At 39.8% G+C, this 13,762-nt stretch overlaps 1 protein-coding gene across 2 annotated transcripts in view; it reads right to left on the reverse strand.

Moving 5' to 3' along the window:
• The window catches only part of LOC131562528 (cytochrome P450 7B1), a 122,011-nt gene continuing 108,249 nt past the window's right edge, over positions 1–13,762 (reverse strand). For both annotated transcript variants that reach the window (XM_058812323.1, XM_058812332.1), the window contains 4 exons: positions 11,772–12,368; positions 11,120–11,326; positions 4,851–5,029; positions 1–786 (listed from right to left, as the gene is read on the reverse strand). In XM_058812323.1, coding sequence (XP_058668306.1) covers positions 499–786; positions 4,851–5,029; positions 11,120–11,326; positions 11,772–12,368 — 1,271 coding nt within the window. In that variant the 3' untranslated portion in view covers positions 1–498. The remainder of the gene's footprint in view (positions 787–4,850; positions 5,030–11,119; positions 11,327–11,771; positions 12,369–13,762) is intronic.

Genomic DNA, 13,762 nt, shown 5'->3' on the forward strand with positions numbered 1-13,762 from the left:
ACATTCTTGCAAATCATCCTCCACCACCCCACACTTCCATCACATCTCCCAAGTAAAGGGCTCAAGGCCATGAAAGAAATAAAGTAACTATAAAGTTAGGATAATAATCACAAGAAGCTCCCCCTTTCTTGTTGTTATGCTTCTATGAGCAGATGCTGATATTCATGTAAGTGGCCTGGATTCATCCTCCCTGTAAATCCTGCTCATCTCACAACCAAGAGTATGGGGATGCACCTTGTAGAGATGCTGGGCTATTTACTTGGCCAGACTCTGGTCACATCATCTCACTTCTCACAACTCAAGCAGGACAAATTGAGGCTGCACGTCCCTGCATCTGGTCTTTACCTCCAGCCCAACAGCTTTTCTCCTTAGAAACAAAGAGGAAGGAGGTAAAAGCAAAGAGGGAAAAGCAAACGTGTCCGAAAATATAAAGCTGAGTGATGAAACAGAGCAAACATGGAGATTAGTGGAAGGCATATAGGCAGCTGCTCAATTTCTTTAGGACCTTAGTTTGTAACGAAAGGCAATATCAACGTCTGGCAGGAGGATACCAAGGCCCATGCGACTGTTATCAAGTCTGACAGCTTTGTTTTCTGCTAGTTCTACATCAAAATGAGACAATAGTATGAAAAGAAACATCTTCATCTCATTCATCGCGAGGAACCTCCCTGGACACATGCTGATCCCAGAGCCAAAGGGCATTAGGAAATACTTCAGTTTTCTTCCTGCCTTGTAGAATGTGGTTTTCTTCTTGCCATTCTCTATGTATCGATCAAACTTATACTCCTGAAAATGAAAGAGAAAGAGAGAGACAGCGTGATATCTAACAAGGCAGTTACATGAGCTGCTTTCTTTGCACAATGGTAATGCGTCTGAAACCCAGAAAATAAGATAAAGAGGAAGACAAGGAGCTGACAGCTTCTTCTTTTTAGTTGGTTCCCTCAAGTTTCATTAACTCACATTACCTTCCCTGCAAAGAGCACTCTTTAAATCCACTTATTTAGCTTAGTCCTTTTACATCAAGCTCCTTCAACTTCCTCATCTCATCCACTGAGTGTCTGGCCTATATTGATTGTAATTAGATTTTGACCGCTTTGTAGCAGGGACAATGAACTTTAGTGGAAGGACAATTTTCTTGTAAAGCATCATACACACTCAGTGTGGTACATACATCATGAATAAGGATAATCTGCAAAATTCTGAAAATGCCTGTGAATAAATTAGTGCATTGCACCAATTTTGCTCTTGCAAGCCAGAGCAAAATCCATCCTTCTTTTGCACCGAATGGTGCAGATTATTCGAAAACTCCAGCACTTTGCAGTCAGTTTTCCTTTCAGTTGGAGATGGTTGCTGCTTAATTTTTACATTTTACCTTCAAATATTTTGCTGCAAAAGCTGTGAGCAAGGCAGGACAATGCCAGTGACTAACCATTACAAAGAGGGTGTTTTCAAGTAAGGCTTGAGGTCACACTTGTAACCTACATTCCATAAATTGAACATATTTCTGACTATTTTTGACTAGCAGGATCCCTGTTTAGAGATAATTTGTGTTTTTGAATGAAGGAGATCTGGCATCCTCACTCAGTCAATGGCAAATTAACCACTTACAAAACCCTCCTGCATGCTTTGAATAAAAATGACAGGCACTTCTTGCTTATGGTCACTCATTAGCATTTGTCCTGCTTTGCATACATCTGCTATAGCAGCAGCCATTTGGAGCTGGCTGGGAACAAGTCAGTCAGACAGAAACCGACCTCAACTGATTAAAAAACCCCACACCACCACTAAAAATACACTGATACTGATCTACCCATTAGATTAAAGGCTCTGAAAATCATTCACTCCAGGTCTTGCTGTTGAGAAATGTCAGGGGAGGTGGTGAGTGAGAAAGGGAACGAATACTAGGCGCACTGGAGGGGATGTACCTTTGGGTGCTGAAGAGCAAGAGCTTATTTCACTAAATGACAGAGGCCTGGATTTTCCACAAATATAAAGGTGATTCTATGTCTGCTTCCACTGACAGGTAATTCATTTCAGTCTCTTTGAACATCCCAGCCAAAAGGAAGCAAGTTTTTTTTTTGTTTTTTTTTTGTTTTTGTGTTTTTTTTTTTTTTTTTTTTTTTTTTTTTTTTTTTTTTTTTCTGCCAGGAAGTTATTGCTTCATTTGGAGCAGCACAGTAACAAAAATGAAAGCCCAGCATATCATAAGATTTACTTCCTGAATTCTAAATCCTGCTGGTCTAAAAAAGCACTGCTAAATATGAACTGCAATAGTTTAAAAACCCAACCCAGAGCTCTTCTCAAATGTTTTTACAAGGTGCACTTCTGGTATCTGGAGGAATTAAGCACTGTGTTATTGAACACACAGACACACTGGGTCAAACCTTATGCTTTCTTTGTCATATTAAGAGCTTTCTGAGACTTGCAATTGCTTTTAACAAAAAATAAATTGCTGTCTAAGGAACAGGGGAAACAGAAAACAAGTGTGAGACAGGAATGCAGACAATGACAGTGACATCAAACTCAGGGCTGCTGAAGTCCCTTGGGTTGAGTAGTGTTTCCTTAAAAGCTGGTTCACTGACTAATAAAGACCAATTTTTAAAAATGAAGGAATTTTCAGCCATGCACAAGGTCTCCTGAAAGAGACATGGTGGCTGACAGCAAGGAAAAGGTGAGGACACTGAGCAAAAGCAGGCAAAGAAGTTCTGTGTGGATGAGCTGCTACAAATATTATGAAAACTGAGTAATCTCCTGTGATTGATCTAAGTCTCCTTCTGTCACATACTGTATTTAGCTTTGTTTGGGAAGTCACCATAGAGGGTTTCCTGCAGGGTTTCCTGATTCTTACTCTATGGGTTTTGCAGAGTTCATTTACTGAGCTCTATAACTAGCTGAGATAGAATTTAGGGTTTCACTTATACACTTTATAGAAAACTGACTAATTTATTTAGGCCTTAATGGGTGGAGAAAGAGGTCAGAAATATATGCTTACACACTTACACAATATGGTGCCAAAGCACAAGATAGCTTGAACTTAAATTTATGTATCCAGGAGAAAAAGCATTGCTACAAAATTATCTCATCAAGCTGCCTGTTTTCCCAGGAAAAGTTTTCCCTAAATACATGACAAGCTCAAGACTGCACCTTTCAAAAAATTCATTCTCCATCTCTATCTGATCCTCAGTAGTTATTGTTGAAAGCACACTGCATATTTTAAGAACCAAACAGAACAGTGATTTCCCCACTTTTCGAGAGGGGCCCATGTGCTGAAATCAATGTACTGCAATGTGTGGATTGCTCATTCACTATCAAAAAGATAAAATATATGAACTAAAGCTGTACTGTGAAAGCTGAGCAGAGCTGATACTAAGCAGATATATTCAAGCAATGGAAATATGGTAATATATTCTGGCAATTATTGGATAAGGGAGGAGATCAGTTTCCACACTGATGCTTTTGGTCTAGGACCTAAACAAACAGATGGACTTTTGACAAATCAATAACGTTCTCCAAAATAAAGTGTTAAGGATAAAATTAAAAAAAAAAAGCAGCTTATTTGTTAGCTGTTATCTATCCTTTTTAAGGATAAAAATATTAATCAACTATTTGCCAATAGATGAATTATTTTTAAAACCCTGATTTTCTCTGCAGGCTTTATCTTCATTTTTGGGTGGGGACAGCCAGCAGAGCTCCCCTGAATGTAATTTTCATCCTCGTGGCTCCAGTGTTCATCCCAGTGACTATACCTTACTCCTGCTGACTCCAACATGCTCCACACCTCCTCTCACTGAGGCTGGCAGAGCTCCTACACAACGAAATGCTGTCCTGCACCAACGAGGCACTTGAATCTCATCTTTTCTTTGCAAGCTCTCATCTTTAAATTCCTGAAAGGGAGAGCTTCGTGGAGCAACGTCTCTAACACGGGCTTTCTATAAACATGTAAAAAATCCAGTTCCTTTCTTCTTTGGCTCAAATGCCAAAGATGGAAATCAGCATGGCTGGGAGACAGCCATTTGCTTAGGAAAACAGGGGTGAGGAATGGATGAGGTACAAGCTCTTGCCTCTCAGGCAGACGAGCCATTTAACAGCATCAGCGTGCACCCTTGCTCTTTCTTGCTCTTCCTCTGTGGCACCCTGGGCTGGGGACAGCAATCTGGGGAGCAACCTAGCCCAGAGGAGGACTAGTCAATTTGCATGCAGGTGGTGAACTTCTGAAGCTGTATTATAGCTGAGGCAGGGTGGATTAATTTTGAGTCTTTGATATTCATTAACTTGAGCGTCAGAGAAAAATACAAGGAGATGACACAATTACCCTCCGAGCTTCGCTGCAGAGCAACAGCTTTACAGTCTCAAGTTCACAACACTCTAATTGATCAAGAAGGGGTGAATCCCTACGAAGGGAGGTGAAAAAGCATAAGGCTCAAGCAAGACACTGCTATTATAGGGCTTCAGAGAGTCAATGATGCTTTGCGGGCACTTAGCTAAATGGCCCACATTATTTGCTATTTAAACCACCTTCTATTATTCAGCCCTCCTTGGGTATCAAATGATCCACTGCCAAACAAAGCCCACATTTAGCCTAAAGTTTATCGTAGTCAGTGTGCAATTGTCAATTCCTTTGAAAGCAGTCGCAGTCAGTCTCATCACCATATTTCTCTCTTCAGGCCATGAATCCTTTGACCTGCAGGGCCCTAGAAAATACATCTGAAACTAGGAAGATTTGTTCCACAAGAAGGAACAGCAGTAAAAAAACACAAAACAAAAAAAAACCAAAACAACCGCAGATCACAAAAGGCTTGGCTGCTTCGATGTGCCTGGAGTAGGAAGAGTAGCACCAGCTGAATGTTTACCTTAGGATCTTCATAGACCTCAGGGTCCATGTGCAAAATCTGCGGGTAAAGGGCTATCCAGTCTCCTTTCCTCAAAACGACTTCTTGATTCCCTTCAAGCTTGAGAACAAAATCCTCTTGGCTGATGCGGATGTTCATAGAGGACGAGCACATTCTTAAACTCTCGTTTAAGGCACTCTCTGCGATTAAACAAAAGGGGGGAGGGGGGAAGCATCAGAAATATGGGAGATGACTGGAAGTTATACATGGCTACGGCTGCTGATTCTCCAGGAGTTTGGTAGGGCAGGCTAAAGGGGAAAAAAAAAAAGGGAAAAAACCACACAAGCAAAACAAAACATAAAGCAGAGACCAGGAGGAGGCAATGCACAAGCCCGCAGGGTTGGGCTGGGGCAGTCAGGGATGCTGAACCTCCCGAAGTGATTCTCCCTGATGGTGATGAGAAATCCTGACGGTTGTAAGCAGCACCAGGTTTTGGGTGGAAAGTCATTATTCAGGCATCGTGTTGAAAACAACGCAATCAAAAGACATGAACGCTTTATGCATTTACATATATTTTGGTGGTTGCAAACAAGTACCAGCGAAAGTATCCATGGAGCTGTTTAGCTTGCTTTTTGAAAGTTGTTGGATTTAATGGTAAGACTATACATTAGAAATCATTCTGCTTGTTAATTCTGTAGTCATTCTGAGAATTTTTAAATGCATTTTCTTTTCAATGCACTATGCTGCCAAATTATAGTGTCTGTTGTGGTCAGAGTGAATGAAAGCAATTCATTATTTGCCTAGTAATTTTAAGAGAGAAAGACACTTCTAATTGGCCTAGAGGAAACAAAACATAGTCCTTTCAGGTTTGGGGAAAGCAAGATTTCTGTCTCCAGCATCACATCCTGGAAGGCTCCAGAAGCTGAATGTCCTTGCTTTCCCAGTGGCCTTCACCTTTTGCTCCTAGCACGACAGATTTTATGGCTAATTTCCGGCAATTTATCCTGGCAGTTTGAGGAGGAATTCCTTTGGGAATAATATGCATAATTTGCATAAATCATTCTGATAGCATGTATATCAGCATGTAGCTCCTGTCTAGGGCTGCATCTCTCACTTTGTAATCAAAACTGACTATTTTTCCACCAGTGTGTATGGGCACTGTTATATGTGACTTGATTCCTTCTAATCATTAGTGTGAAAAATAGCCTAAAATAGGGTTTCATTTGCATGTAATAATCCATTTGTGTCTGCCTTTATGTTTTGTGATATCAAATAAGCCTTCTCTAAGTGTTCACCAAGGCACTGCAATTGCTGCACCCAAAAGGTTAGTTTATTAGAGACAGTAGCTACCCAGTGTAGATGTTTCTGAAAAAAATAATAACAAACGTTCTTTCACTAAAAATTAAATCTGGTGCAGCATGCATAGCAAATAAAGTGGCCCTGGATGCTTTCTTGCAGGAGGTTTTTCCTTAAGCATGCATTTGTCTAAAGAAATGAGGCTGCGGTCAGCTTTGTGTGGCCAGTGCCGTGATTCAATGTGACGTACAGTGAGTCTGTGCATATTCTTTTGGACTGCCTTCGTTACTATAATCAGGCAGAGTCAAATCGGCTTGTTGGTGACGAAGCCAGAAAAGAACCCTGGTTCCAGAAGATGGCCTCTACTGCGGATAGCCACAAGGCACCTGACACGATAGATTTCAACTGGCAGCACTCTGGCAACAAAACTTTACGCGGTACAAAGGAAGGGTCCAGCCTCGGTTCCAGACTGCCTTCAACCAGCAGAAAATGAAAATGGTAGCTTTGTACCAGTCCACCATTTGGAAATGGTGGTGACATATGTGGAGACAGCAGAAATCAAACGAGGAAGAGAAAAGGAGGGAAAAAAAAAAAAGAGAAATAATTATAAAGTGTCACGGCAAAATAGCAGCACGTTTAACCACCCAAGCAATGCGGTCACATCCTATCGGCGGACATCCTCCCAGAAAGCGCGGCAGTCCCTGCCCGCTGCCGGATCTCAAATGACAATTGGGCAGCGTATCTTATGCAGAAGTTAATCACAATAATGGAGCACAAAGTGTGGCTTAGCGGTCAGATCGTAAATGACAAATCTGTTTTACCTTCCAGTACCAGTTATGTGTGGAAGGCGAGCTTGGCGCTCGCTCTGAGCGATCATGCCGATAATCATTAGATGACAAAAGTAATGAGTCACATTATGATCAACAAAGGAGAATGGAGCTTATATGGCTTTGCAGGCTCACATTAAAAAAATAGACAGTCAGCTTTCCACAAATGCCAGAGCTATACATTGAGAGGAATGACAACTGCACAATAAAACTGCAGCCTTTACTTGCAGTTGTCATAGTTCAGCAGACACCAGCCATCGCCGCTGACAGACCAGCTGGGTAGCTTGGGAGGCCTTCCATTCTGCACCGTGAGGTACAGTAAATTATCCAGCACGGTAGAGCAACATCTGTTTCTGTGCTTGTGCCGAACAAACAAGGCAATTTAAAGCATACCAAGGGATAACCAAGCAGCAAATGAACATGACCCTCATTTTTTTCCCCCCTTCTTACACACATGAGATGCTAAACTTCACTGTGCAAGCGCTACATAAAGAAGCCAGGCTGTTGTTTGATAAGGTGTTGTCAGAGAGATTTTACATCTTTTCTAGAGAGAGAAGGAGGGGGGAAGACAGAGATATATCTCATAGTATTGTTATTCTTAGAATCCTCCCACTTCTCTCTTCATTTCTCTTATACTAAAGCTAGCACTCAGCTTCCAATTCATTCTAGACTTTTTTTTTCAAAAAACTGTTTCAATATACTTATAAATATTCAGTCTTTAAACCCTAATTTGCTATACTTAGTTCACATGCCTTCAAGCATTTGTCTTCCAATTTCCACTGAATAAATGCGTACTAATGAGAAATAGAGCAAGCTGCTGAGGCAAAGCTGGGTGACTTGAGCCTGGCCTGCCACCAGCTTGTGATAGGCAGGCAAATTGAGTTAAAATGAAAAGTCTTGTCAGCTGAAATACAACATGGTAGCCAAACAGCAAGCTGTCAATCATCCAGCCAAAACAAGGGACTGCAGGTAATAAAAGGTCATTGCGAATCATAAGTGCATTTGGCTTTCGTAGGCAAGTTAATTTTAATTAAACATGATCTCTATCTGTAAATGTTTTATAAAACTTATTGTGCAGTAATGGATTGTTAATTTTACACTAACACAGAGCAGGTAATAGGGTGCAATAATTATTAGAGTGTATTGTAGGAAAATAGCTATTGAGTATGCAAATATTTGGGGGGGTCATTTACCAACGGGCATCATGGTGTGCCAACACAAACAATAATCTGAAACAAGTACATTTGCATCTTACCCAGAACTAAATGTACTGCCCAGCCCATTTCAGAAAAATATATTTATTCCTTTTAATTCAACCACTGATTTTAATGCTTAGCATTTGTGTTAGGACTACACATTCTGTATTAGCTCCTTTTGGGTCCCTACCCTTTCTTGTGTACAAAACAAATTTTCAAGCTGTGCTCTTTTTGCAGGAATATCTGGGATTCAGCAATGACCTGGGGCAAGAATACTTCACCATATAAATGAATGGACTAATATTAAATAAACGAACTGACTAAACATGCCTAGCACTAAACATGCACTAAGTACATCTCTGCTTTATCCTTGGCATTTCCATTATAACCAGTTTAACTGACAGACCATTTTCATGTGTCCTTTACCATATTAGAGCTCTGTTGTGAGCCATAATATCTAATAATGTATGTTACTCTGTGCACACAAATACATTTGGATTTTGGGATTGTATTGTGTTATGCAGACAATACAAAGGGTGCTGCCCCAGAAATGCCATCAGAAGAAGATGACCCTATCATGGCCAAAATTTGCTAGTTTGATTTTGGGTTGAGTGTGTTCTGCATTTTGGTTTAGTTTGTTTGGCTGGTTTTGTTTTTTTTTTTTTTTTTTTTTTTTTTTTTTTTTTTTGTTTTTTTGTTTTTTTTTTGTTTTTTTTTTTTTTTTTTTTAATAAAATAATCATGTACCTGAGCTTAGAATTTAGGAGTAAATCAGGCCATGTTGTTCCCTAGACCCAGCAATCTGACCATGATAACAATGCTCTTCCAGAGAAAGACTTTTAGCAATTTGTGCTTCTTCTCCATATAGCATGAGGGTTCAAAAAGACTCTTGTTATAGTAGACCAAAAAGAGGACGGAGAATCAGAGCGCTTAAAACAGGAGAATGAGATGACAAGGTGATGAACATGCAAGCATCCCACCTGGTCTGCCTCATCTGAGAGCAGGGACACAATCCCAGTTTCCTACGCTCTGGGTTGGCACAGAGGGAACGGAAAGAGGAAAAGCTCAGTCTTGGAGGTTTGGGGTCAGTGGCCTCCCTGAAAGAGGGGAGTCTTGGCGTGCAAGAAGTGCAATTTGGGACCTTTGTCCCTCCTACACATTTATTAACAAAACATCCCTTTCCCTTTCCACTGAAGCATGACTCTAATTCTCTTATGGTACAGATTTTTTCTATATTATTATTTTATGGGACAGTATCCAGCCCTTTATGACTTAAGTGCCAGAAGAATTGAAGTCTAGCTTCTGTTCATATCACATTATGTTTAACATGATTATGAAATTTAACAAAAGTGTTACAAGAATACTACAAAGTAGGATGTGGCACTTCCCTCTCAACACATAAATCAAATGCTACCAAGGTACTTCAAGATTTCAAGAAGCAGAGGAATGACACAGTTAATGTTTTTAAACTGTTCATACTTTTTGCACCAGATGGTTTTAGTGAACTACATGGTTTTATTTTCCTTATTGCTACACTTTTGGGGAGCCTTATTTTTCCCCTTTTTTTTCCATTGGCCATTCCCATCTCAGTCTATAAATATAAACTAAGTTCTCTTTTGATCTTCTTGATGCTTGGTAACTTATTTATTGGTGTATGCTAGCTCTGATGTGAAGTAGTTTTACTTGTGCTCCTTAGAAGTCCATTAAATGCTTAGAAAGTCATGTTACTCACCAGAATTGTCATGCAACACCTCCTCTACTTCAAAAACATTCTCCATTGGTTAGAGATAAATCTGCATCAAAACAGCCATGACTCTGGATGTAACCAACTTTGTAGACTCACGATATGTAAGATTAATATTAATGCTCTAACACAAAGGAAATGGACTCATATTTGTACTAATCAAATCAAGCTTGCACACGGATTCTCAAAATGTGCCACATTGCATGATCTTGGAGAATGGCAGCTATGACAAAGATCCAAACCAAGCACAGAATGCACTACTCCACCATCATCCCAAACACAGCTTTGTTTGAGAGTAGAGCATCAGTTCAGGTCATGAGCTACCAAGACCTATGGACAGGAGCTTGTTTTGAATATGGGATTGGTTTTGATATTTAAAGACAGTGGATTATTGAACCTTTAATCTTTTGTTCAGCTGTTGTCTGCCCTTGTAACACTACTTGTGGAGATTCACAGATGATTAAAAGTTAGGTACCTACCTGCTACGCCATCTTTCATCCCTTGGGCTATTTTCACCATTTCTCTTGCCAGTGTCCATGCACTACCAAATGAAGTGAAACCAAGAGCTGATGCTCTGAAGGTCTATACAGCTCCTGATTCAAACAACTTCCAATGACCACTGGCAAGGGTCTCCCTCTGAACCCTAGATCCAGAACCAAAAGATGTGTAGCTCCCTTAAAGCTCCCTCTTTTGAATGAAGTACTAAAAACACCGTTTCTCCTCTGCAAATTTTATCTTCTTATATTTCATTTGGAGTCATTGCCCAACAGAAGCCTGCTTTAGAAGCCTTTTTTGTTTTGTTAAAGAGAGAAAGAAAGAAATTGCTTGCAGATAAAATACATTTGCAGTTTAAATATACAATCCCACTTTAATTTCAGAAAAGGGTCTTTCTTGGCAGTACCATACAGAAGTATTTGAAATGCATTAACACTTCGGCAGATGCTCAGAATCAAACAACTTAATAGGCATCAACTTTTTTTCAAATAATTGCAAAGCTTCGATTTAGCCTTTTGCATACCTTGCATAGTTAATTACCTAGGCTTTAATGTTTACATGCAATGAGAGTATCTACAGCTATAAACTACATAATTTATAATTGATGTAAATGGGTGTTATTATGTCAATTAGGCAGCTGTGTCCTCCACCTTCTCAGTAAACAGAAATGAGTGATAAACCGAGTTTGCCGGGAGAGCCCCTCTCCTCTTCCTAACAGATAAAAATAAATTACCTAGGTAGATCAGGTTGTCCAATTGTTCTCTGGTGAGGTGGATGTTATATGTGGGCCCTCTCTCTTGACCTGTTGACTGCAGCAAATGGTCAATCTCGTCACGCACTGCTGCAAGAGCTTCTGGGTGCCGCAGAAGATAATACATGGCCCAGAATGTAGCTGGAATCGTGTTTCCCACAGAGGCCCACAGGAAGGCAAAATGATGTGCTGGGAGAAAATAAGTGAAAAGGAAGATTAATAGCGTTTATTACACTGATTAGATTTGCAGTGTGCTAATTAAAAGATGTTAGGACACAGACCCAGCCAAGGATCAGTGAATGCTAATGAGGACCAATAGGCTTCTGAAGTCTAATTTTCTGCTTAATGAGAATAGTTTGAAATGTAATGTCGGGGGGGTGGGGGGAATAAGGGGAGGAAATGCAGCTCAGTTATAATCTTTCTCATTATCACCATTAAGTATCTTGTTTTACCACCTCAGCACAAAAAAAAAAAATCAATTATCATAGAGGGTTGTTTCAGAGTAAAACATTTTATCATTAGCCAATTAGAAAGAACATAAAAAAATTTCAAGGTCGCCATTCTGCCTTTTTATTTCAAAGGTCTATAGTAAATTATTTTATTTTAGACAAGCAATCATTCATAAGTTTCCTACCTGCTTTGTCATAATCTCCAAGCAGCTCATATTTCTCAAATATATCTTGTCTGGCTTGGACCACTTTTGACCCTCCCAGCCATTTTGTCATGTTCTGAAGTAAAAAATGATGTATAAGCTCCTTCCGAACCTTCTTGGTAGCTCCTAGCAACTCAATTGGTATGTTTGCAGCTAAATAGGGAAAGTTGGCATCAAACTTGATAAATTTGTCTCTGATTTCACTAATAACTTTGTGGCCATCTGCAGCAGGAACTCTTCCATATAGTGTTACAAAACTGGCTTCAAACATTACAGAGCAGCAGAATTTGTACATTTTTTCTGTTTCCCAATCTGTTGCTTGTGAGCATTTCCATTCAAATATATCCTGGAGATTTTTCATCATGTGGTCAGAAATGATATCCAAAGGCTTGCCTTGTAGATACTGGTAGATTCTGTGCAGGTTTTCCTTGAGTTCAGGGAATTTTCCTTTTGACAAGGCTGGGTAGTCAAAAGTTTTGGATGCCATTTTATTTGCAAATTCATGAAATTCAAGTTGCTTGCTATTTCGGATGACATAGACATATTGAAATGGGTCCATGATAAAGGTAATATATCTACCTGAATAGAAGAACAGAAAATAATTAGAGACACGTGCACTTTTATAATCTGGTGACACTTCCAGAAGCAATAACTAAAAATAAGCTAAAGCCTGTGAAAAAATCATGCAGGAAAACAAACAAACAAACAAACAAACAAACAAACAAACCAAAGCAAAGATATGTGAATAAATCTGCAAAGAAAAAGAAATTATGAAACAAATATTATTTAAATTGTCTTTGTCAGGATGCAGATTCCACCAGTGTGCAATCCACACTTTGCAGGCTCTTCAAAAATCATTGTGAAGCCATTTTCATGTAGACAGATCTACTGTTTGTGCCAACAGTTGTGTGTGATCTCTTCAAATGTGGTGCTCTGAAATAAATAATTTTCTACTCAGGTCTAATTCATGAGAATACAGTGTGGAGTCATAGCAACATTTGGAAACTGTAGGTTTTCACTAGCAGAAAGCAAAAAACACACACATTTAACCTGCACAGAGGAAAGTGAATGACAGGGGCTGGAGTGGAAAACATGCCACCTAGGCAGCTTTTTCCAAGCAGATGACAGAGGAACTCATAATCTGCCAGCTGCAGCTTTAACTGCACGCTGCAAACCCCCAACATTTAAAGTTTTTCCTCACATCTGGCTCATTTTCCCTGAAGCTTTTCTAACTCTTTGTTAAGAATGTGCTTAGTATCCATAACATGACTACCTTAGTTTATGAATGTGAAGTCACGGCCTGTGAGGTAGCAGGCACCATTTTTAGGACAGGCTCCACTGTGGGACACACACTGTCCCAGTGCTAGGATCCATTGTGTCAGAGTGCACCACCAACTTCCTACCCTTGCCAGGGGCCTTAATGAGGTGACACAGTGATACCTTCAGCTCCTTGTACAGAGGGATAGGATTGCATCAAGTTAAAAGCTTTTTCAAATTGTCCCTGCCAAAGAAGTCCTGAAATTTCTCCCCAAACTTCAAGACAACTGCTGCAAAAAAGCATTTGGAGGAACTACCATGAATCAAAATGCTAACACTCCCAAAGCTCAATTAAATCTTAGAGAACCATCTTTATAGATGGTTCTAAATTTAGAGTTCCTGATTCTTACCTTGAATTAAGAGGGAAAAAGGGTGCCTATTAAAATGTACACTTTCCCTCTGAAATATCCCAGTCACAAACTCAGGGAAAGAGCAAAGCTTCCAGCACTTACAGTCTAATTCTGTCTCACTAAAGGGACAAATCTCCTTTGATTTTAATGGGAACACTACATGCTTAACTGCGGACCAAATTTGGCTCTGTGACAGATGTCCAGAGATAAAGTAGTCACTACCACTAAAAATGTCAAGTATCCATGGTTACTATATAGTGATATCTGAATTATCATAGTTATTTCATATTCTGATTTGTATACACA

The sequence above is a fragment of the Ammospiza caudacuta genome, chromosome 1, assembly GCF_027887145.1.
Source record: "Ammospiza caudacuta isolate bAmmCau1 chromosome 1, bAmmCau1.pri, whole genome shotgun sequence".
Taxonomy (NCBI): domain Eukaryota; kingdom Metazoa; phylum Chordata; class Aves; order Passeriformes; family Passerellidae; genus Ammospiza; species Ammospiza caudacuta.